Here is a 23,372-nt window from a genome sequence, read left to right as displayed (position 1 = left end):
ACGCGCCGCTCCCCGCACCGCTATCGCTGCTGCGCCGCTGCTGCTGTCATCCATTTTGGGTTATAGTTATCCAGTTACCTAGCAACTGGTGCGGGCGTGAGCGCGTCGTCAGTCTGACGTCATAGCGCCGTGTCGAACATCTGCAGCGAGCGCGTGATGACGTCATCCTTGAGGCACGACTCGAGGAACTCCTCGATGGTGATCACGCCGTCCTGGTTCAGGTCCAGCTTCCTGAACACGCGGTCCACCTGGAATGACGAAAGATACTTTTTTTTGACATGTCTTATTGTAGATTTGCCGCAGGTGGCATTAACTACTTGGCCGGACAAATGGGGAGCGCTGAAGGCTCTCACCCGGTACAACGTTATTTTTGTAATTTTATTTTTGTTTGGTAAGTTTATTTTGTACTGTAAGTAACTGTTTTGTTTATGAGATAATTAAGAGTGAGAAAGAATACAGCGTCTAACCTGGTCATTGGCCTTGGCGTCGTCAAGTCTGGCGTGCGGCGAGCCAGGAGGCGCCCGGCGGCCCAGCAGCTCGTGCACCGCCAGGACCACCTCCGCCAGCTCCTGCCGCGTGATGGCTCCGTCACCGTCCACGTCGTATAACCTGAACGCCCAGCGCAGACGCTCGTAGACCGAACCGCGGAGCAGCGTTGAGAGGGTCACTAACAGCTCCTGAGGAGAAAAGACAATGCAATACAATACACGTCCTCGACTTGAGAACTTTATATAAAAAGGGATATTTAAAATTATCTAGACTCCTTTTACAACAATACAATACAAAAACTCTTTATTGCACTTAAATCACATAAAAAAAAAATAGTATTAAAAAAAGAAAAAAAAGAAAATGCCCCTAACATTCCGACGACAATCCAATAATGGACAAAATTATATCTGTCCCATTCATTCCTTTCATTCTACATCACACGACTCGATGACATTCAAATTCAAAATATTTATTTCGGAAACTAAGTAAGTAGTCCATATTTTGTTAGTAACAAAAAGCTTAACCTAGTATTAGTAACAGATTTGAAAGACGACAACATAAAAGTAAGCTACATGAGACCGGCCCGAATCACCGAAGCCGCGGGCAGCTATGTAACTGCGTGCAATCGCACCCAGCGCAGCGGTTCAACAGCACTTTACTCACTGGAGTCGAGCATGCCATACTACCAACATAATAGTACGAAAGTAGTGACGTCATTCCTTACTGGAGTTAACTCGAGATAAGGTTGAGGTGACGTCTAAAGAATACTGATCTTGAGTTGAGTTCGAGGTCTTCCTTAAGGTCGCCTCAAATAACTAAGGACAGTGGCCCCGATTCCTGCAGACACCGCCTAATTTTATTTTAAGTTATATCCGTCATTTACATATCCGTCGAAAAGGAAAGGGACGGATGATTCACAACTCTTAATTTTAGGAAGAATGAGTGAATGAATGAATAACCCGGGCGAATCAAAAGCCACGTCGCTGGTATGCAATCCGTTTGACGTGCTGTCTACTTAATTGTGTCGGATTATTGACGGATGTAAAATTTCTAGACGGTTGGTTTAGATTTGTGCTTAAAATTGACGTGTGTTCCATAAATTTTATGCTTGTCGATTACCCGTCCCTTTCCTTTTCGGCGGATAAGAAAATGACAGATATAACTTAAAATAAAATTAAGTAGATGGTATTTACAGGAATTAGCACCAGTGTCTAGGTATCTTAGAATATGGGTGGTACTATTAGAATATACTATAATATCTAGCTTTTTTTGGACATGACTTATTGTAGATAACTACTTGGCCGGACAAATGGGGAGCGCTGAGGGGTCCTCACATCACCAGCCCATTAACGTCCCCACTGCTGGGACACGGGCCTTCCCTATGGATGGGAGATCGGGCCTTAAACCACCACGCGGGCCCACTGCGGATTGGTGGTTATTAACGACTGCTAATGCAGCCGGGACCAACGGCTTAACGTGCCTTCCGAAGCACGGAGGAGCTCGAGATGAAAACTTTTTTTTTGTGGTCACCCATCCTATGACCGGCCTTTGCGAAAGTTGCTTTACTTCAACAATCGTAGACCGAGCGCGTTTACCGCTGCGCCACCGAGCTCCTCCGGATGAGGGGTCCTCATCCGGTACAAAATTTAAGACTATAGGCCTGAGGGTGCCCAGTTGGGCGCGAACCTCGGCTCAGGGCTTCATCTGACAGGATTATATTTGAAAGAATGAATAGCGATAAGCGCTGAATGAGGGAAATCAACCCACGCTGGCGGGGTCGGTATATAACATAACATAAACTCACGAATATATCACGATTGTTGTAGTATTTTTATATAATATGTAAGTCTACTTAAATTTATTGTTTATATTTTTATTGTGTTATTATTTTTATTTTTTTTGTCTTTATATTAGTAAGTATAATTGTTCTTGTAATTTCATAAGATTTGTACGCTTATGTAGGTATGTCTATCTGTAGTATGCACTGCATGTCTCCTTATCACGTAGTAGGTCAGCTGGAAGAAATCTCTTTTTTATTAAAGATAAGCTTACCTGTACTGTCTGATTTCTTTGTGTGTTTCTTTCTGTGTTCTATTGTGTACAAATAAATAAATATCCCAATTGGGGCGTCGCCATGAACTAAGTACCCACACTTCACCAAGCTTTCTGTTAGACCAACGTGATAGGTGATGAGCCGTATCGCCGTCTATAATGGTCGCGCCTTACCGGGTGAGAGCCTTCAGCGCTCCCCACTTGTCCAGCCAAGTAGTTAATGCCATCTGCGGCAAATCTACAATAAGTCACGTTTGAAAAAAAAAAGTTCCAGCCAACTGTGTTAGTGAAAACTGGCGGTTAAAATGGCCACATCGAAACAATTCATCTACATACATACATAAACTCACGCCTATTTCCCACCGGGGTAAGCAGAGACTATAGAATTCCATTTGCATTTGCTGCTATTTGATTTGTTTGCATTGCGCACTTACTTTTATATGCGCAAATGTCAAATTGCAATATTGCTTTCTTAGATGAATTGCTTCGATGTGGTCATTTTAACCCCCCTGGACTGGAAACAACTCCGGTACCGGGGTTCTAACCAACGCCCGTTTGAGAAGCAAATCGGTGTACAGTCATGAGCAATATAATGTACCCACTTTAGGACTCTGTCGCACTAACACATTTGACATATAGTGAGACTTACAGTTCAATTTGTCAAACAAGTTAATGTGACATGGTACCAAAGTGTATACATATTAATGCTCGTGACCGTACCACAGGGACTTCTATTTCTAACATATATTTTCTTATAACTGTAACAAAATTATTATTTTGTTACACCTATCTACTTTGTAACCTTCACACAAACTCCTGAGTGAATACAAATAAATCTCCATCCTACACGAAAGCAACTCTAAAAAGTAAAAATACCTACTTACTAGCTTTGCCAGTCTTGAAACTTTTGTGTGAACATCGTAAAATGGTATGCTTAGGCCATCTACACACAATCACTTTAATTAATAGAGCAACACGGGAGAAAAAAACCATTAAAAATTGATTTAAATAATAGTAGTACTTAGTAGTTTATTTTGGGCGCCGCTACTTCAAAAGCTCACCCCTGATGCCGGGCAGCAGCGGTATTAGTACTGGTTGGAGGCCGAGGAAATGGATTCTGGTAGGGCTCTAGCTAGAACATCACCGATTGACAAATTCTACACGCCCTATCTATGGAGTAATGAAGGCGATCACTCTACCGACAAGAGCGCAGCTCTTAAATAAAGAGAGGGAGTAGTTTTTTGTAGTTTTTTTTAATAATTTTATTTTTTTATTAATTTAATTTAAGAGAGTATGATAACATACCGACTTAGGATAGTCCTCTGTACGGGTGATGTTTTTCACTACTTATCCAAATACATTCATAACTAAATAAGTTAATAATCCTGACACCAGGGTCGATGAAGTTGGTAATTCACCTCACAACCCACACGATAGATAAGGCCGCCTATTGTACTCATTCTATTTCTGTTTTGTTTTGTATTTTGTTTTTTCCTGTTTGTGCAATAAAGTATTTGTTGTTGTTGTTGTTGATAGAAGAAGAATAAACAAGTTCATAAAGGAGACTGGTCATTTCTGCCCCAGGCCCGGCGCGAAAGAAACTTACATAAACTGCCTATATACGTCCCACTGCTGGGCACAGGCCTCCCCTCAATCAACCGGAGCGGGTATGGAGCATACTCCACCACGCTGCTCCACTGCGGGTTGGTGGAGGTGTTTTTACGGCTAATAGCCGGGACCAACGGCTTAACGTGCCCTCCGAAGCACGGAATCATCTTACTTTTTCGGACAATCAGGTGATTCAAGCCTGAAAAGCCCTTACCAAACAAAGGACAATCTCACGAAGTGATTCCGACAATGTCCCCATCGGGAATCGAACTCGGACCTCCAGGTCGTGAGCCTAAAGCTCTAACCACTAGACCACGGAGGCTGTTAAAGAGGAGGCTGTGAAAGAAACTTATCTGATAATAATTAAAGCACATAATAACGGGTTCTTACCGCGTTTAAATGGGGATATGAGACTCTCGATATTTCGACACTGTTGCAAGTGCCATGTGTGCTTTAATTATGATAATAACCGCGTAAACTTAAAACAATGTTATCTCATAATGTTGGTAAAATTCGGTAAATTAAATCAAAAAAATCCGCATCGCTGAAATAAAGGGCGAACGTACTGAATTTGTCTAATTTAAGTATTTATTTTCGGAAAACCAACAGCTACTTTAAACAATGGTGCTAATTCCTGTAAATACCATCTAATTTTATTTTAGGTTATATCTGTCATTTTCTTATCCGCCGAAAAGGAAAGGGACGGGTAATCGACAAGCATAAAATTTATGGAACACACGTCAATTTTAAGCACAAATCTAAAACAACCGTCTAAAAATTCGCCCGGGTTATTCATTTATTTACTCATTCTTCCTAAAATTAAGAGCTGTCAATCATCCGTCCCTTTCCTTTTCGGCGGATAAGAAAATGACAGGTATAACTTAAAGTAAAATTAAGAGATGTCTGCAGGAATCGGGGCCAATATATACATATAAAAAATATATACGATAGGTACAGGGGAGCCTATTATAGGTTTCCACAAATAGACATATAGTATAAATCGGTCTGATAGCATTAATTACTACTACTATATACTACTACACTATACTATTACTATATTACTACTACTATTACTATTACTATTTTACTATATTATTATTACTATGTTCTTGTTAAGGCGCAACATTTTATTTCTTAAATTTTTTTCGTCATGTTTTTTTGTTTAAGTATTTGTTATTTTAGTAAGCAAACAATAAGATTGACAATTTGGCGAGACAAACTGAAATATTCTGAAATATAGCAACCGCCCTCCTTTTGTAATATTTCATACAATGTTTAGCATTCTCATGAGAAATCCTTACTCTCACTAGCAGGTTAGGATTTTAATAAGGGCCCTCACGGGGCATTGCAGACTCAATAAGCACCTACACAGAATGGAGCTGACCGAGTCTCCTTTATGCAGATTCTGCTTAGGGGAGGATGAGACGCCACTACATCTGCTATGCAGCTGTGAGGCTCTCATACATAGTAGAAGCCGTACACTTGGGGGCCACATAATGGACCCCCAGGAAGTCATGGAGCTTTCTCCCAAAAAGACGTTGGATCTCTTCGAACGGAACGGTCTAGAGGAGGATTTTTAAATGTAGGGATTTAGGTAGCTGCTTGTCTTCCCGGGCATGTCGTAAAAACCGACAGAGGGACTGTGTCCTCTAACATGATGGACTAATGTTATGGGCGATAGGCTGATCCCTTATCACCATAAGGTTCATCATATCCAGCTTACGACATCGTATCAACAGTGGCTGCAACTTGTCTTTGATTACTTGTGGCTCTGCCCACCCCATTAGGGATTACGGGCGTGATTTTATGTATATGATTTAGATCACAATAGATCTGACAAGGTCGCAGTGATCTCGCGGGATGTATCAGTTCGGCCCTCACAATTCTCAAATAAAAGTAAATAAAGTCCAGTCTCAAATAGAGTCCAGTATAATAACGCATTCAGGATGCTGGTGGGGCTGCCGTGGCGCTGCAGCGTGTCGGGGCACCACCAGCACCATCCTGAGTGTGTTCGCAGATAGATGGGACTCTCCACTGCTGCGCAGGTGGATGAAGCTCCATACCGACTGACAGACTGACTGACAGGACTGATTTGTGCATTATTATTTTTTAGTTACTAACATTAGAAAGTAAGAAAATTGTTACTAACAAACTATGGACAAATGTCTGAAAATAAAATAAATAATAATAATAATAAAAATAATGTGTTTCGATTTTAATGGAAGTAGTGTGTGGTCCGCCTTAGTTAGGTCAAACCAGCGCGAAATGCTTGGTACATTCTCCCAGGTTGGCTTGTTGCCAGCCGTAATACGGTAGGTGGGTACTTCATCACAGCGAATATCTAGTCTCACTTCCATGTTGCGAATATTGTTTACGATAATGTGACATTCTGAAGTGTGTTGTGTCATTGTGCACGCAAACTATACTCATGGCTGAAATTTGAATCTGCCGTCTTGACTTATGCGAGCCGCGGCAATCCATTAGAGCCATAGAGGCAGCCAATCAGCTCGCGACACCAAACACTTCAGGACCCCGATACCGACCCCGCCGGCGTGGTCGACGATTTCCCTCATTCAGCGCTTATCGCTATCGACCCACTAGGGTCGATTAATTCTTTCAAATATTTTTCCTCTCAGACGACGCCCTGAGCCGAGGTTCGCGCCCAATTGGGCACCCTCAGGCCTGTTGTCATAAACGTTGTACCGGGTGAGAGCCTTCAGCGCTCCCCATTTGTCCGGCCAAGTAGTTAATGCCATCTGCGGCAAATCAACAATAAGTCACGTCAAAAAAAAAAAGGCAATCCATTAGTCGAAACCAATATGGCGTCACTCTGTTCGCGCCGACCAGGGGTCCGCCACGGATAATTTGCTTGCTGTGAATTTATTGTGAAGAAACTGTTTAATCTATCGGAAATTGTGTTATTAATGATGGACAATACCTAATTCAACTCAGCTGAGCGTTAAGTTGGTGAATTCAACAAGGAACTGTCGGCGGTATATCTCGGTCCCGTGGTTTGCAGCCCGGCGCAGCAGCAGTCATGATGGTGGCCTTCTCATTTCATGCTGTGATTGTGTATAGTAGGTACCTTGCGTACCTTGCTTTAGAGGAGCTCGATGGCGCAGCGGTAAACGCGCTCGGTCTGCGATTGTTGAAGTTAAGCAACTTTCGCAAAGACCGGTCATAGGATGGGTGACCACAAAAAAAAACGTTTCCATCTCGAGCTCCTCCGTGCTTCGGAAGGCAGGTTAAGACGTTGGTCTCGGCTGCGTTAGCAGTCGTTAATAACCATCAATCCGCACTGGGCCCGCGTGATGGTTTAAGGCCCGATCTCCCTATCCATCCATAGGGAAGGCCCGTGCCCCAGCAGTGGGGACGTTAATGGGCTGATGATGATGATGATGTAATTTGCTTACCTTGCTTGTATGCCTTGTGTTGCACTGACCACCTTACCAGCCATGGATTTAGTCTCTAGCTCTGGTTATCGAAGGAATTAACGAACAGTCATGGTACAACAAAACAATTCTGATGATTGTAAAAAGGGGGAAAGCTATGGCGGAAAGTGTTAGTTACCGTTCTATACTTAAGAGGTAGGCCGCGATTCCTGCAGACACCTCCTAATTTTATTTAAAGTTATACCCGTCATTTTCTTATCATATACGTAGTTACACTTTGAATCGTCATTTCTTACAACACGGACGTCTCATCCGCCTAAAACTTCTTTTTCATTTGACGTCACTTATGACGAGCGCAGAAGGGTCTCGCCGGGAACAAAATTTAAAACAACTTGAGGGTGCTTTTTTTGACGTGACTTATTGCAGATTTGCCGCAGATAGCATTAACTACTTGGCCGGACAAATGGGGAGCGCTGAGCGCTCTCACCCGGTACAACGTTTAAGACAACAGGCATGAGGATGCCCAGTTGAGCGCGAAACGCCTAAAACTACTGCAGCCAAAATCTGTGACCAAAGCACACACTTCGGCCCCATTTTGCTAGAATGCTTGTCACAGCCATAAACGGAACAAATCGTCTGTCGTTCCATGTCGAGGGGAGAAATAGTTCCAACTTTCACTATAACAGAGTTAGAACACTATTACTGTGAACGCCGGCTATGTCACCTTATTTTGGCTCTATTGCCTGCATATAATTTCGTGCCCGTTGCTGTGGAGACCTTTGGTAGCTGGGGGGCGGACACCAAAATCTTTGTGTCAGAATTGGGTCTCAGGCTCAGGGAGAAAACAGGTGACTCCCGCTCCGGCTCGTTCCTGGTCCAAAGGCTGGCCATTGCCAATCAGCGCGACTAGTACTAGTTTTTAAGTTTGTATTTGTGACGTATTGTTATAGTAATTATATTAAGTACTAAATTGTTATATTACTAAAACGAACTAACCTCTGTCGGTTCATCACTCGAGTCAGCATGCGCCTTCACGCAGTCCATTTTGTAGTTGTTATTGTAATAATGTTTAATGTTTAAAGTCGTAACGCCGACAGTCCTTTTAAAAATCCAAACTCAATTGTTTAAAGAAAAATATAAGTCAAGTTCTAACATTTCGCGTCACAATTCTCGATGTAACATTTTAATGTCCTTGTTTTGATCGCGGTGATGTAGCGAGTTTCCCCTTTTTCCCGTTCCCCTAGTTGTATAAGTATATTTATAGGGGGTAACAAATGTTCTAAATATAAAGAGTAGCCATTTCTTTTTCTTATATTAAACTTGCTTGTCTTTGGGCGGATCCAGAGGGGTCCATGAGAGTTATGTTGGGCGAAAGGTTGGGACACGAAATGAAATGAAATGAAAATTTATTTTCATGAGTGGCTACTGCAATTAAGAATAGAAATAGAATAGAAAGGAACAGAATAGAAATTCCTTATTATAAAAGGACGCACACAAAGACAAGACAATTTACTCTAGTTATTAAATAACTTGTAATGTACCCTCGTTGATTTAAAAGATGTGTTGCTGTTGCAGTTTCTTGTCATTTCTTCTCCTCAGCCATGACATGACACGTAGCGAAATGACGTAAATTCAAAAATGTTACATTGACCTTCAACAAGTTTCTCCATGATAGTTACATTGAATAAATGTTTCTGATTTCAATAACATCAGTTAAAAAAAATCACAAAACAATTACAAAAAGCATAGGAGGATGTTCAAATAGAAAGAAAAAAGTTTTTTTTTTTTTAATTTAGAATTTCATCTCATTCTCTACGGAGATAGGTTGCCTACGACCTGGTGACCAACGTAAGTAAGAATAGAATAAAACAGAAATTGTTTATTATAAAAGGACGCCTCACACAAAGACAAGACAATAACATCACTAAAAAAATAAATCACAAAACAATTACAAAAAGCATAATAGGAGGATGTTCATTAGAAAGAAAAAAAGAAGTTTTTTTTTAATTTTGAATTTCATCTCATTCTCTCCGGAGATAGGTTGCCTGCGACATGGTGACCAACGGAAGTAGACTAAAGTAAGACCCAGAGGGGGTCAGGTCGGCGCCTGATACGAATTGGTGCGGGGAAGGGAGTTACCGTTCTATTTAATTCTCTATTCTATGCCGTGGTCCCACCGCTTATCGTCTCGCGTATCCATAAACAACATTGATTTACCACTACCTGATAGATACAGCGCTTGATACAAAAATGCGGCGATTGGCGCAGCTTGTACACAGCGGTAATTTCATAATAAAATCGTGTCAAATTAAGAAAGTAAGTACACATCAATATATATTATTAGCGGGTGGTGCTTCGTAACGCGGTGGGGTTATACTGCGACTCGGATTGACCGGGAGTACTTGTTTTAGTGTATATTAAACTAAAATAATAATTTTGGTGGGTTTTACTGCGAAAATTAAAATGTTTATACTATGATAACATGCACAATGTGGTTACTTATTAGAAATATGATGTCCCATCCTTCATTTTTCGCTTTGAGCTTCTATCAAGTTTTAACCACGCATTTCCCCGTGTTGCCAGTTCGCCGCCTCATCGCGCACTGAGGTAAAGTACTGTCAATGTCGCTATATTAACAGTAACTTTGTGTCCTACTTATTGAGCGCTGATGTTCAATCTACGGCAGTAGTAAATCTATGACAAACAAGGCTATGGAATATTATGTTCTTGTTTTGAAGCTATATATCAATGATCGCAGCGATAAAGCACGTTTCCTACTTATCATAAAAACGCGTCTTTGCCCCTTCTGCAGCTTCTTTTCCCCAGCAATACAGGTTGTGAGAAGCTGCAGTAGTTTTAGGCGGATGAGACGTTCGTTATGTAAAAATTGACGATTCAAAGTGTAACTATGTTACCTACTGAATAATTATATTTTTGAATTCCTTATTTTGAATTATTTTGAAAATCACATTTTACCGTGGTTTTCTTAAACAAAACCTCTATTTCTTTCATGTGTGGGTTGTGAGGTGGATTACCGACCCCATCAACCCTGGTGTCAGGGTTATTACTGAGCCGCCAAGCCTCTGACATGGCTCATGTAACGACTACATACATCAGTAAGAAGTAACCGGGACCAACGTTTTAAAGTGCCTTACGAAGCACGGATCATCTTACTTTCGGACAATCGGCCTGTAATGTCCTAACCAAACTAGGGATCACAAAGTGATTTTTGTGATATGTCGCCACCGGGATTCGAACTCGGGGCCTCCGGATCGTGAGACCAACGCTCAACTACTGGACCACGGAGGCCGTTGATAGACAGATGACTGATATAACATGGTTTCTTGAAGATTTGCCGCAAAACATAAACAGCCTATATACGTCCCACTGCTGGGCACAGGCCTCCCCTCAATCAACCGGAGGGGGTAGGGAGCATACTCCAAAACGCTGCTCCAATGCGGGTTGGTGAAGGTGTTTTTACGGCTAATAGTCAGAACCAACGGCTTAACATTCCCTCCGAAGCACGGAATCATTTTACTTTCTCGGACAATCAGGTGATTCATACCTGTGCGATGTCCTTACCAAACAAAGGACAGTTCCATAAAGTGATCTCGACAATGTCGCCATTGGCAATCAAACCCGGACCTCCAGATCGTAAGCCGAACGTTCTAACCACTAGACTTGGGCTGTATTTATATAATATGCGAATGTAAAATGTAAATGTAACAAAAACAATCTGTAGGGCTATCATGCGCAACGTGATAAAATTTTGTCACGGTCATTTTATCGATTCAGACGATATAATTATGTCGTTTTGTGGATTGGTGCTAATATGTGAACCCAAATAAGTCATGTCCTGTCAAAATACGAATAAAATCACGCATGTTAGGGAAAAACACTTCTTATATTTGACGAGACTTATTGTAGATTTGCCGCAGATGGCATTAACTACTTGGCCGGACAAATGGGGAGCGCTGAAGGCTCTCACCCGGTACAACGTTTAAGACAACGGGCCTGATGGTGCCCAGTTGGGCGCGAACCTCGGCTCAGGGCGTCGTCTGAGAGGAAAAATATTTGAAAGAATTAATTGTCCCTAGTGGGTCGATAGCGATAAGCGCTGATTGAGGGAAATCGTCGACCACGCCGGCGGGGTCGGTATCGGGGTGTTTGGTGTCGCGAGCTTGGCTGCCTTTATGGCTAGAGTAATCGGGTCGTCGGGATCGCATATTACGTCCTTCGGACATAATTGATTGAGGGGAATCGTCGACCACACCGGCGGTGTCGGTATCAGGGTGACAAACTTATCGATTTCGACAAAATGTATTGAATTGATCGATTCTTATTCTTCTTTTATCGTGTGGGTTGTGAGGTGAATTAATAACCTCATCAACCCTGGTGTCAGGGTTACTATTGAGCCGCCAAAGGCCCCTGACGTGACTCATATAATGACTACGTACTTACATCAGTAAGTAGTAACCGGGATCAACGGTTTAACGTGCCTTCCGAAGCACGGATCGTCTTACTTTCGAACAAACAGGTGATCAGCCTGTTACGTCCTAACCAAACTAGGGACCACAAAGTAATTTTTGTGATATGTCCTCCAGATCGTGAGCCCAACGCTCAACCACTGGACCACGGAGGCCGTTAATTGATCGATAATTTTATGACATTGCGCATGTTATTGCTGGTCACTCACTCTGAAGCTGATCGCTCCACTGCAGTTAACGTCGAACGCTTTGAACACATAGTGGGCATATAATGCCGAATCTGAAACGAAACGGAAGTCAGAATTAAACACACACCATAGACTCTTTTTTGTTTTGGTTTTCCCCGAAGGGAAAGACAAAGGGAACTGCCCATACAGCCATGTCTTACGTCCCCGGCTTCGCTAGTAATAATAATCATCATCATCATCAGCCCATTAACGTCCCCACTGCTGGGGCACGGGCCTTCCCTATGGATGGATAGGGAGATCGGGCCTTAAACCATCACGCCGGCCCAGTGCGGATTGATGGTTATTAACGACTGCTAATGCAGCCGGGACCAACGGCTTAACGTGCCTTCCGAAGCACGGAGGAGCTCGAGATGAAAACTTTTTGTGGTCACCCATCCTATGACCGGCCTTTGCGAAAGTTGCTTAACTTCAACAATCGCAGACCGAGCGCGTTTACCGCTGCGCCACCGAGCTCCTCAGTAAAAGTAATAATAATAATAAAGAGATAAAAATAAGTACTTACTGCCATGTGGGAAGAACTTCGCGTAGATGTCTTTGAAGGAGTCCTCATGGACCACGCCCTCGGGGCACTCCTGCAAAGAAAAGGACAAATTCATTAGCTATTAAAAAATTAGTGATCTTCTTCTTATCGTGTTGGTTGTGAGGTGGAATACCAGCTTCATCAGCCTTAGTGTCAGGGTTATGATTGAGCCGCTAAAGGCCCCTGACATGGCTCATGTAACGATTACTCACTTACAATACAATACAAATACACTTTATTGCACCAAAATAAAAAGAAATAATTACAAAAACACTCTTCTAAGTAAATGACAAATGGCGGCCTATAGTAACTGGGACCAACGGCTTAACATGCCTTCCGAAGCACGGATCATCATACATTCGGACAATCAGGTCATCAGCCTATAATGTCCTTAACAAACTAGGGATCACAAAGTGATTTTTATGATATGTCCCTACCGGGATTCGAACCCGGGGCCTCCGGATCGTGAGTCCAACGTTCAACCACTGGACCACGGTTATGGTGCAGTTAGAAGAGTCGGTATCCGAAGTCGAGCGCAGATATTCGACTCCACCCGATTGCAACCCGAAGAAGCACGAACATGCCCGAAATAGCACGAACATGCCCGAAATAGCACGAACATGCCCGAAGTAGCACGAACATGCCCGAAATAGCACGAACATGCCCGAAATAGCACGGTAATGCCCGAAGTAGCACGAACATACCCGACGCAGCGTGCGATGCAAACCGAAGCCGAAGTTCCGACGCGGACGACGATGCACGATAACGAAGAGAGTCTGACGAATGAGTTACGATATCGTCCAGACCCTATTCGGAACTATACTTCGCCGCATAGGTACTTACTTAGGTGACAAATAAAAAAGCCAGAAATTACATCTTATAACTTTCACAAAAAATTTAGACGTCATCGGATTTCGGCCCAGAAGTCAAAGTGCCGGCCAAAAAATAATTTTGCGAACAACGCCATCTATCTAGTGTTAAAATGGCCATCATCATCATCGTCAGCCCATTAACGTCCCCACTGCTGGGGCACGGGCCTTCCCTATGGATGGATAGGGAGATCGGTGGCGCAGCGGTTAAAATGGCCACTTCAAAGCAATTCATCTAAGAAAGCAATGTAACAATTTGACATTTGCGCATATAAAAGTAAGTGCGCAATGCAAACAAATGTCAAATAGCAATATTGCTTTCTTAGATGAATTGCTTCGATATGGCCATTTTAACCCCCCAGCATGCTCTACAATGAAATTCGGACCTCAAAATTTGCGTGGAAGAATGTAAAATGGCAGCTATAGAGTTAATGCTCCACTTTCGTGACCGGTTATGATAATTAATATGGTGTTTGAATGCGGCTAACTAATGCGTTAAATGCGAACCAATCTCTGCAGGGTGGTAGCCCTGCGACACAACGTACTAACGGTTTTCGAAGCATTCTCACTCGAAATACTCTGTTGTGCTTTTCTGTAATGCTGTCCTTATATCTGTATTTTGTGTCCATTGTGCTCAATAAAGTATTTTATCTATCTATCTAACACTGCCATGGAAAATGGAATACTTAATACAAAATACCAATATTCTACAGACTGCACTTCGGGGAGTGTGCCCGCGATCTACACGAGCTCATTCCACCATCCCCCTTTTATCTCCGGACTTCCAGACGTACGGCCGGGTTCCATCCGTATTTGGTGGATATCCCAACTATTCGCACAAAGCGCTTCAAACCGCCAAAGGCCCGTGACATGGCTCATGTTACGATACCTACTTACATCAGAAAGTAGTAACCGGGACCAAAGGCTTAACGTGCCTTCCGAAGCACGGATCATCTTACTTTTTGGACAATCAGGTGATCAGTCTGTAATATCCTAACCAAACTAGTGATCCAAAAGTGATTTTTGTGATATATCCCCACTGGGATTCGAATCCGGGACCTCAGGATCGTGACCCCAACGCTCAACCACTGGACCACGGAGGCCGTTTCGGTGTATGGTGCTAGCTCATGAATCACGGGCGTGCCACGTGGGTGTGTGAGTGAAAAGTGACTTTAAACTCGCAATCAAACAAATAGTAGCGCCAAATATAATATCTAATTTCCAAAATAAAACACCACTCGGTGTGTTTAGGGGCTCGATCACGCTATTTCGCGTGTCCCCCAAAGTTGGGGCCTGGGCCATAAACCTTGGCCACTGAGGACCCAAGGCCACATGCTATACTTAAAGCTCAGTGTTGGTATCGACGACTACCGATTGGTATGGCTTGCTTGCAAGATCAATCGGTACTGGAGTAAACTCGAGATAAGGTTGAGGCGACGTTTAAGAATATCCATGGTATAAGATCAGGTATGCTCAATCCTATGACAAGCCGCCATTGCCTGCCCATTTATGACGTAAGTGTTACCATTAAATTGGTAAGTATCTCCAACATTCCAAGGAAGCAAATTTAATTATTGAAAATAAAAACATGTCATATATACATATAAAAATCATTAAAAATGTAAGTATTTTTTTTACTAAAAATCCAAAACTTCCTTGCAAAGTAAAAACATAAAAAACAGTGTTCGTGGGTAATTAATTTTTTACGAAATGGCAACACAGGGCGGGATGACGTCAGCTGGGCTAACCTTGAAATGTTAGCTGTCACTTTTGAGCGTACCTGGTTTTCGTATTACCATGAGATTTTACCGATTTTGAGCTGAGTTCGCCTCGCCTGAGGTCGTAGTTGAGGAAAGTTCGAGTGAGGTGAGCGCGCGCGGATTATGTCTCGTTCGTACTTAACGATCTATCTATCTATCTATCTATCTTACGCGGTGAGGCGGAACACGGAAATAATAAAATTTTTGTATCGAGTATTCGATGTGTTGGCATTGGACTTAAATGGTCCTAAACAAGTTTTTAAACGACCTATGAAAATTGATTTGGCACAGATTCAAGTTTTGAAGCATTATTTTTGAATTTATTTCCTCTGAATTTGAATTTTCCTTGCTTGATATAAGTAGGTCAGAAAGATAAAAGTCGCCAAGCGTGAGTCGGACTTGCCGAGTTCCCCCTACCACGAGGTACACGACATATTTCTTTTCTAACTTCTTCCATTTGTCTGGTTAAGTAGTTAATGCAATATACTTACGACAAATCTACAATAAGTAAAAAATAACTGTCGTCAACATTTATACCAAAAAACAAAGATGAAAGATGCATAATGGCCCCGATTCCTGCAGACACCTCCTAATTTTATTTTAAGTTATACCTGTCATTTTCTTATCCGGCGAAAAGGAAAGGGACGGATGATTGACAGCTCTTAATTTTAGGAAATATGAGTAAATGAATGAATAACCCGGGCGAATCAAAAAGAAATAACAATAAAAAAGTTTATTTAGGTAAAAAGGTATCTCGCTGGTATGCAAATCGTTTGCCGTGTGCTGTCAACTTAATTCTGTCGGGTTATTAGCCAATGTAAAATTTATACTTGTTTTAGATTTGTGCTTAAAATTGACGTGTGTTCCATAAATTTTATGCTTGTCGATTCCCCGTCCCTTTCCTTTACGGCGGATAAGAAAATGACAGATATAACTTAAAAAAAAATTAGATGGTGTCTACAGGAATTGGCACCATTAACTCAGAATCATGGTCTGAATCATCCCCCTGAGTATTCGTTACGATGCCACTAACACCTGTATATCGATCAAGTTAGATAGTTAAACGAAGGAAACAGTGTACATTGCCATTTATATTCTTTTTTGAGAACGTAGCCTGGAAAGGCGTTCATTAATGGAATAATACACTTCTCATCAAAAAAATCGAAACACCTTGCAAGTTTACGTTTTGTCAGGATTATCAGAAAAATGTGTACATTTAGGAATAAATGTTAAATGTCGTTTAATAGTGAGTAATATGAGCTTATCAAATCTTAATGTTAATGTTCTAAATTTAAATGAATTTTTCATAGGTTTCGTATTTTGTTAAATGAGTCATTTTTATTCCGTATGGAGTATAAAGGAAATGGATAAAACAACACACGTAAATGAAAAAAAAAAGCTAAAATACGTTTATTTAATAACTTGTATTCCCTCCCCGAGCTCTAATTACTGCTTCCATACGGTTCTTCATCGATCGGATGAGAGTCACGATCACATGCTGTGGTATATTGTCCCATTCCCATCTCTTGCTCGAATTCGTCTCTTTAATTCATCCCACAGATGTTCAATGAGATTCATGTCCGGGCTTCTTGCTGGCCATTCCATAATAGAGATATCGACTTCGTTAAGATAATCTCGTACGACGCCCGCGGTGTGAGCCCTAGCATTGTCGTGCATGAATATGAAGCCGTTGCCAATAAAATGTGCATAGGGCATCACATGAGGCTCGAGACACTCTTCGACGTACCGATGACAGTTTAGTGCAGGCAGACGTGGCCCAGACACGAAAGCAAGCTCTGTCTTACCGTCGGCGCTGATTCCTCCCCAAACCGTCCACGAACCGCCACCATAGCTGACCTTTTCTTCAATGCAGCATTGTGCATAGCGTTCTCCGTCTCTTCTGTAGACCTTGTTCCTTCCGTCGTTACCATACAGCATAATTTTACACTCATCAGAAAAGAGAACTTTGCTCCACTGTAGGTATGACCAATTTAGGTGCTCACGTGCAAAGTTAAGGCGCGCTCTTCGATGGTCTGCAGTTAATTTCGGCCCATTTGCTGGCTTATGCGGTACCAGTCCACGATCCTTCAACCTTCTTCTAATTGTAGAGTCACTTACAGCCACCCTTCGTACAACACGAAGCCGCTGCTGCAGTTGAAAAGCGTTAAGGCGTCGATTTCTTAAAGAAGTTGTTACAATAAATCGATCATCTCGCTCAGAAGTGACCCGATTCCTGCCAGATCCTGAACGGCGCGTGAACAAACCAGTCTCCCGATAACGTTTATAGACTCTATGAACAGATGACAGGCTTAGATGCAGTCTTGCAGCCACAACACGCTGACTAAGGCCAGAATCCAGCAATGCCACAACTTGGGCGGCTTCTGTGGGCGAAGTATCCATACGTTTTAGAAAAAAAACCTTTTTTCAGACGTCCCAAAGTCACAGTATTGAAATAAAAAACAAAAAGTTTAAGGATAGGCGCCAATTTTTAGTTTTTAAACGCTAAATGTACTCCAACCCTAAACACACATTTGTCTCAAAACAGTGATTCATTTCGTTTATAAGATAAACAAATGAAATTCTAATTTTGAATTTAGAATTTTCGCTTATTACTGTAATGGCCAAACTGCCAGCTATACATTTATGTATTTTTTTTCATCGTATGAATTCTTTTTTGTGTTAAATTCGGACAGAAACAATGAAAACGGAAGTGTTTCGATTTTTTTGATGAGAAGTGTATATATCACGTTAAAGCTGTACAGCGCCATCTTTATTGTTTTTGGTGAACGTAGCCTGGAAAGTCCTTCGCTGCACTTGACCAAAATAGCCGTCCACAATAATATTATGCCTACATTATATCACAAAGCGATATCAGTGACACCATGATGGATGACCCTTCAGCCGTTTAATTATAGCTGAACAACACCCTCTGTTTGTGTTGTCGGGTAGATTCAGTAAAGTCATCAAAGGACGGTTAGTTGTAGGACAATCCCGACTCGAGATCTCAAATTCGAGATGCTGCGGGATTGGAAATATTAATCCCGAAATCCGAAATTTTCTGCGGATAAGAAAATGTCAGGTACTTATAACTTAAAATAGAATTAGGATGTGTCTGCAGGAATCAACACCAATATTCCGTGTCGGTCGTGTCCACCTGGTTAGTTCTCCTGGGTGGAAACCCACATTCCCGAGAAACGCATTTTAGGAGTTATGTGACCTAACCCGTGTTGGGCTGGTTTTCCCTTCGCGGGTTGGAAGGTCAGACAGGCAGTCGCGTCTGTAAAAAACCGGACCTGTCAAATCTTCAGGTTAGGTAAGCGGACTCTGTGAAAAACTCGATAATGCTAGGGAGATGATGATGATGATTTTATTAATTGTTGAAGAAAATTGTGTTTTAAAACATATTGGTCCCGCGTCGGCCGTGGTCCACCTGCTTAGTTCTCCTGGGTGGACCACGGGCATTTTTTCTTTCCCCAGTGGGTCGATAGGGATAAGCGCTGAATGAGGGAAATCGTTGACCACGCCGACGGTCGGTATCGGAATCCTGAAGTGTTTGGTGTCGCGAGCTGATTGGCCGCCTCTGTGGCTAGAGTAAGTGTGCGTCAAGCTAGCGGCCTCAAAAAAAAAATGGGCACGAAAAAATAATTTGATCATACCAAAAAATAGTACTCTTATTGAAAAAAATAGTACCTGTTGTAAAAAAAATAGTACCATCACGGTTCTGGATTTATAGCCATGTTTTATTGCACTTGCTAGCTTGACGGTGAGCGAAATTTGGCGAGAGTTAACGACAAGGTCTTTCGCTTTGATTTAAACGCCAAAAAATAGTACCGAAATAGTACTCACCCCCTGCAAAATACCGAAATGAGTACTTCAACGGTTCCAAAGTTATAAAGGCAGTTCTTTGATCCCGCTGGCTTGACGTTTTGAAAATACCTATTATCTAGGGAACGCTTGCATACTTCAGTTTGTAACTAATGTCAATAAACTCGTATGAAATAGTACTCCCTACCATCATAATTTGGACCTGATTCTCTTTGTAGAAATATGTCAAAAAGTCATTATAACCTATGTCATACATTTATCAAGGCAGGTACCGTCGCGAACAAAATTATTACACATGCTCAAGAAGAATGTTGTCAGATTTTAGTATTTTTCCCCATTTTTGGGTAAAAATTGGTGAAGTGCCAGGGTTGTCAGATGAAAGTAATATATATTTTGTTGAAACTCTTTGAGTTATTCTACAAATACTGCAAATTGTTTATTAACAAACACTTCGATCCGTAACAAATTGAAAATGAAGGTATAAATTATATTATAAAACAGTAGATTAAAAATGTATTATGATGTATTAAAATCACAGATTGTTTTCAATAAGAACTAGACCCATGCAGTCATTTTCTATTAAAATTATTGCATATGGGTGTATGCAATAGAAATTTTTTTGTAATAGCAACACTCTGAAGTGCAAAGAAATGGTAGGGTAGACCTCCAAAATGGCAATACTGGCGATGTCAATACTTACGAATAAATTGTGAGGTTATGTAATTGTCTACGTGACTGTATCAACAACAAATGTATGGCATAGGTTATGATGATTTTTTAACATATTTTTACAAAGAGAATCGGATCAAAATTATGATGGTAGGAAGTACTATTTCATACGAGTTTATTGACATTAGTTACATACTGAAGTATGCAAGCGTTCCCCAGATAATAGGTATTTTCAAAACGTCAAGCCAGCGGGATCAAAGAACTGCCTTTATAACTTTGGAACCGTTGAAGTGCTCATTTCGGTATTTTGCAGGGGGTGAGTACTATTTCGGTACTATTTTTTGGCGTTTAAATCAAAGCGAAAGGCCTTGTCGTTAACTCTCGCCAAATTTCGCTCACCGTCAAGCTAGCAAGTGCAATAAAACATGGCTATAAATCCAGAACCGTGATGGTACTATTTTTTTTACAACAGGTACTATTTTTTTCAATAAGAGTACTATTTTTTGGTATGGTCAAATTATTTTTTCGTGCCAATTTTTTTTTGAGGCCGCTAGCTTGACGCACACCTAGAGTAATCGGGTCGTCGGGATCGTATATTACGTCCTTCGTTTGGGGATTACATAAGTACTTGATTTGTGTTTTTTTTTTTTAATTATATTGTAAGTTTGTTTACATAATTAATACTATTACGTTTATAGCGGTGCCTACTGTCCGGTCATATATAATCTAATTTACAACAATCTATGTAAGGGTTCATAATCCTATTTTCGTAATTATTTATTCCATTCTTCTTCTATCGTGTGGGTTGTGAGGTGAATTACCAACCTCATCAACCTTGGTGTCAGGGTTCCTATTGTGCCGCCAATGGCCCCTGACGTAACTCATATAACGACTACGTACTCACATCAGTAAGTAGTAACCGGGACCAACGGCTTAACGTGCCTTCCGAAGCACGGATCGTCTTACTTTCGGACAGTCAGGTGATCAGCCTGTAATGTCCTAACCAGACTACGGACCACAAAGTGATTTTTGTGATATGTCACCATCGGGATTCGAACCCGATGGTGACATATCACAAAAATCACTTTTTGTGATATGTCACCGTGCATGGCCGTGCACGGCCCGCGTGATGGTTTAAGGCGCGATCTCCCTATCCATCCATAGGGAAGGCCCGTGCCCCAGCAGTGGGGACGTTAATGGGCTAGTGATGATGACAATGTAATGGCAGAAGTATATTTTTTATCATCACCAACCCTGGTATCAGGGTTACTATTGACTCGCCAAAGGCCCCTGACATGACTCATGTAACGACTACGTACTTACATAAGTAAGTAGTAACCGGGACCATCGGATTAACGCGCCTTCCGAAACACGGATCGTCTTTCCAACGTGATTTTTCTGATACATCCCCAACGGGATTCGAACCCGGGAGCTACGGATCGTGAGCACATCGCTCGACCACTGGACCACGGAGGTCGTTACCATGAAACCATGTGATATTAACACAATACAAATACGCTTTATTGCACCAAAATAAAAAGAAATAATTACAAGAGGACTCTTAACTAAGTACATGGCAAATGGTGGCCTTATCGCTTAAAGCGATTTCTTCCAGACAACCATAAGGTGAGGAAAAAATTAAAAAAAAATATTGAAAGATTGCGGGTACAAACTATAAGTACAACTTACCAATAAATACATGCAAATAAGTATATAACATACTTACAAATATATACTAGTCATACATAACCTAACATACGTATATACCTACTTATATAAATTAGTACACACAAAATACCTAATAATAAGCAACTAAAGAGCTTCAGAATATGAATACACACATACGGTAAAAACGAGGTTCTTGTATGAAGTGTCCAGTCTGCGATGTTATGTACACTTATATATATAGAGGACGAAATAAGAATCGTGCTCAAATGAGGAGTAATCATTAGGGTCAAGGGTGCTCCGCACTCGTGTCGTGGGAGTATGGACGTAAAAGGCAAGAGTGGCTTGTGAGCACACCAGCGATTTGTCCGGCGATTTTTCAGCGATTTCACGGCAAAGAGCGATCTTTTTTTGACGTGACTTATTGTAGATTTGCCGCAAGTGGCATTAACTACTAGGTAGGCCGGACAAATGGGGAGCCCTGAAGGCTGCGGGGTAAGAGCTAAACTTTGGTTTAAGACATCAGGTTTGAGGGTGCCCAGTTGGGCGCGAACCTCGGCTCAGGGCGTCGTCGTGTGAGAGGGTAATATTTGAAAGAATCAATCGACTCTAGTGGGTTTATAGTGGTAAGCGCCGAATGAGGGAAATGGTCGACCACGCTGGCGGGGTCAGTATCAGGGTTCTGAAGTATTTATCTACCCACGAACATTATTTTACTTAGGTCTTCTTCTTCTTCTATCGTGTGGGTTGTGAGGTGAATTACCAACCTCATCAACCCTGGTGTCAGGATTACTATTGAGCCGCCAAAGGCCCCTGACATGGCTCATGTAACGACTACTTACTTACATCAGTAAGTAGTAACAGGGACCAACGGCTTAACGTGCCTTCCGAAGCTCGGATCAACTTACTTTTTGGACAATCAGGTGATCAGCCTGTGATGTCCTAACCAAACTAGGGATCATAAAGTGATTTTTGTGATATGTCCCCACCGGGATTCGAACCCGGGACGATCGTGATCCCAATGCTCAATCACTGGACCACGGAGGCCGTTTCACTTAGGTAACGGTCACATTTCTGCCAAACACAAACAATTTTAGCCAGCCTAATTATTTAGGGTTGCAACACAGTCGACCCTTTAAATCCAAGATGGCTGCTTCATCTGACAGAGATATGTTGAAGTTACGCTATTTTTGGCGCCAAAACGACTACCGTAAGGTCTAATGGAGTCAGTATAGAATGAGAGACTATCCAATCCACGTTCCCTAAACACACGATAGATGGCGTTGTTCACTTTTAACGTGATAATTTACCTATTTTCTCATTGCTGGGGTAAATAATTGTTCATAAATGAAATGTAATGGCAGAAGCAATTATATAAGATTAATTGTTTCTTGATATTTGTCTCAAATTATGGATATGTAGAAAGATGTTGCTACCTATATTGCTTCTCTTTATTTTGATCAGAATAATAATGGGTGGAAGTTGTAATTATACCTTGGTGTAATAAAAAGGGTCATCATTTATAAGTACCCAAAAACAAAGATAAAATATGCATATATCTGTTATCCATGAAATTAGAAGTTCAAACGAAGAAATAACTTAACAACGCCAACGTAGAAATTTATTTTTTAAAGTTTACATAACATAACTAACACAGCCTACACACGTCCCACTGCTAGGCACAGGCCTCCCCTCAGTCAACCGGAGGGGGTATGGAGCATACTCCACCACACTGCTCCACTGCGGGTTGGTAGAAGCAGGACCAACGGTTTAACGTGCCTTCCGAAG

General features: G+C 41.7%; 1 protein-coding gene across 3 annotated transcripts in view; it reads right to left on the bottom strand.

Moving 5' to 3' along the window:
* Nucleotides 1-23,372, bottom strand: part of LOC126378983 (Kv channel-interacting protein 1) — a 58,848-nt gene that overhangs the window by 9,343 nt on the left and 26,133 nt on the right. For all 3 annotated transcript variants that reach the window (XR_007568208.1, XR_007568209.1, XM_050027556.1), the window contains exons 3-6: nucleotides 12,779-12,848; nucleotides 12,238-12,308; nucleotides 468-677; nucleotides 79-248 (exon numbers count right to left, since the gene is read on the bottom strand). Coding sequence is in view for 1 of the 3 variants with exons in the window: in XM_050027556.1 (XP_049883513.1) it covers nucleotides 120-248; nucleotides 468-677; nucleotides 12,238-12,308; nucleotides 12,779-12,848 (480 nt within the window). In the remaining 2 variants the exon portion in view is untranslated. The remainder of the gene's footprint in view (nucleotides 1-78; nucleotides 249-467; nucleotides 678-12,237; nucleotides 12,309-12,778; nucleotides 12,849-23,372) is intronic.

This window comes from Pectinophora gossypiella, chromosome 27 (assembly GCF_024362695.1).
Source record: "Pectinophora gossypiella chromosome 27, ilPecGoss1.1, whole genome shotgun sequence".
NCBI classification, from domain to species: domain Eukaryota; kingdom Metazoa; phylum Arthropoda; class Insecta; order Lepidoptera; family Gelechiidae; genus Pectinophora; species Pectinophora gossypiella.
Note: the sequence above shows the minus strand (reverse complement) of the source record. Positions and strands in the feature narration are given on the sequence as shown.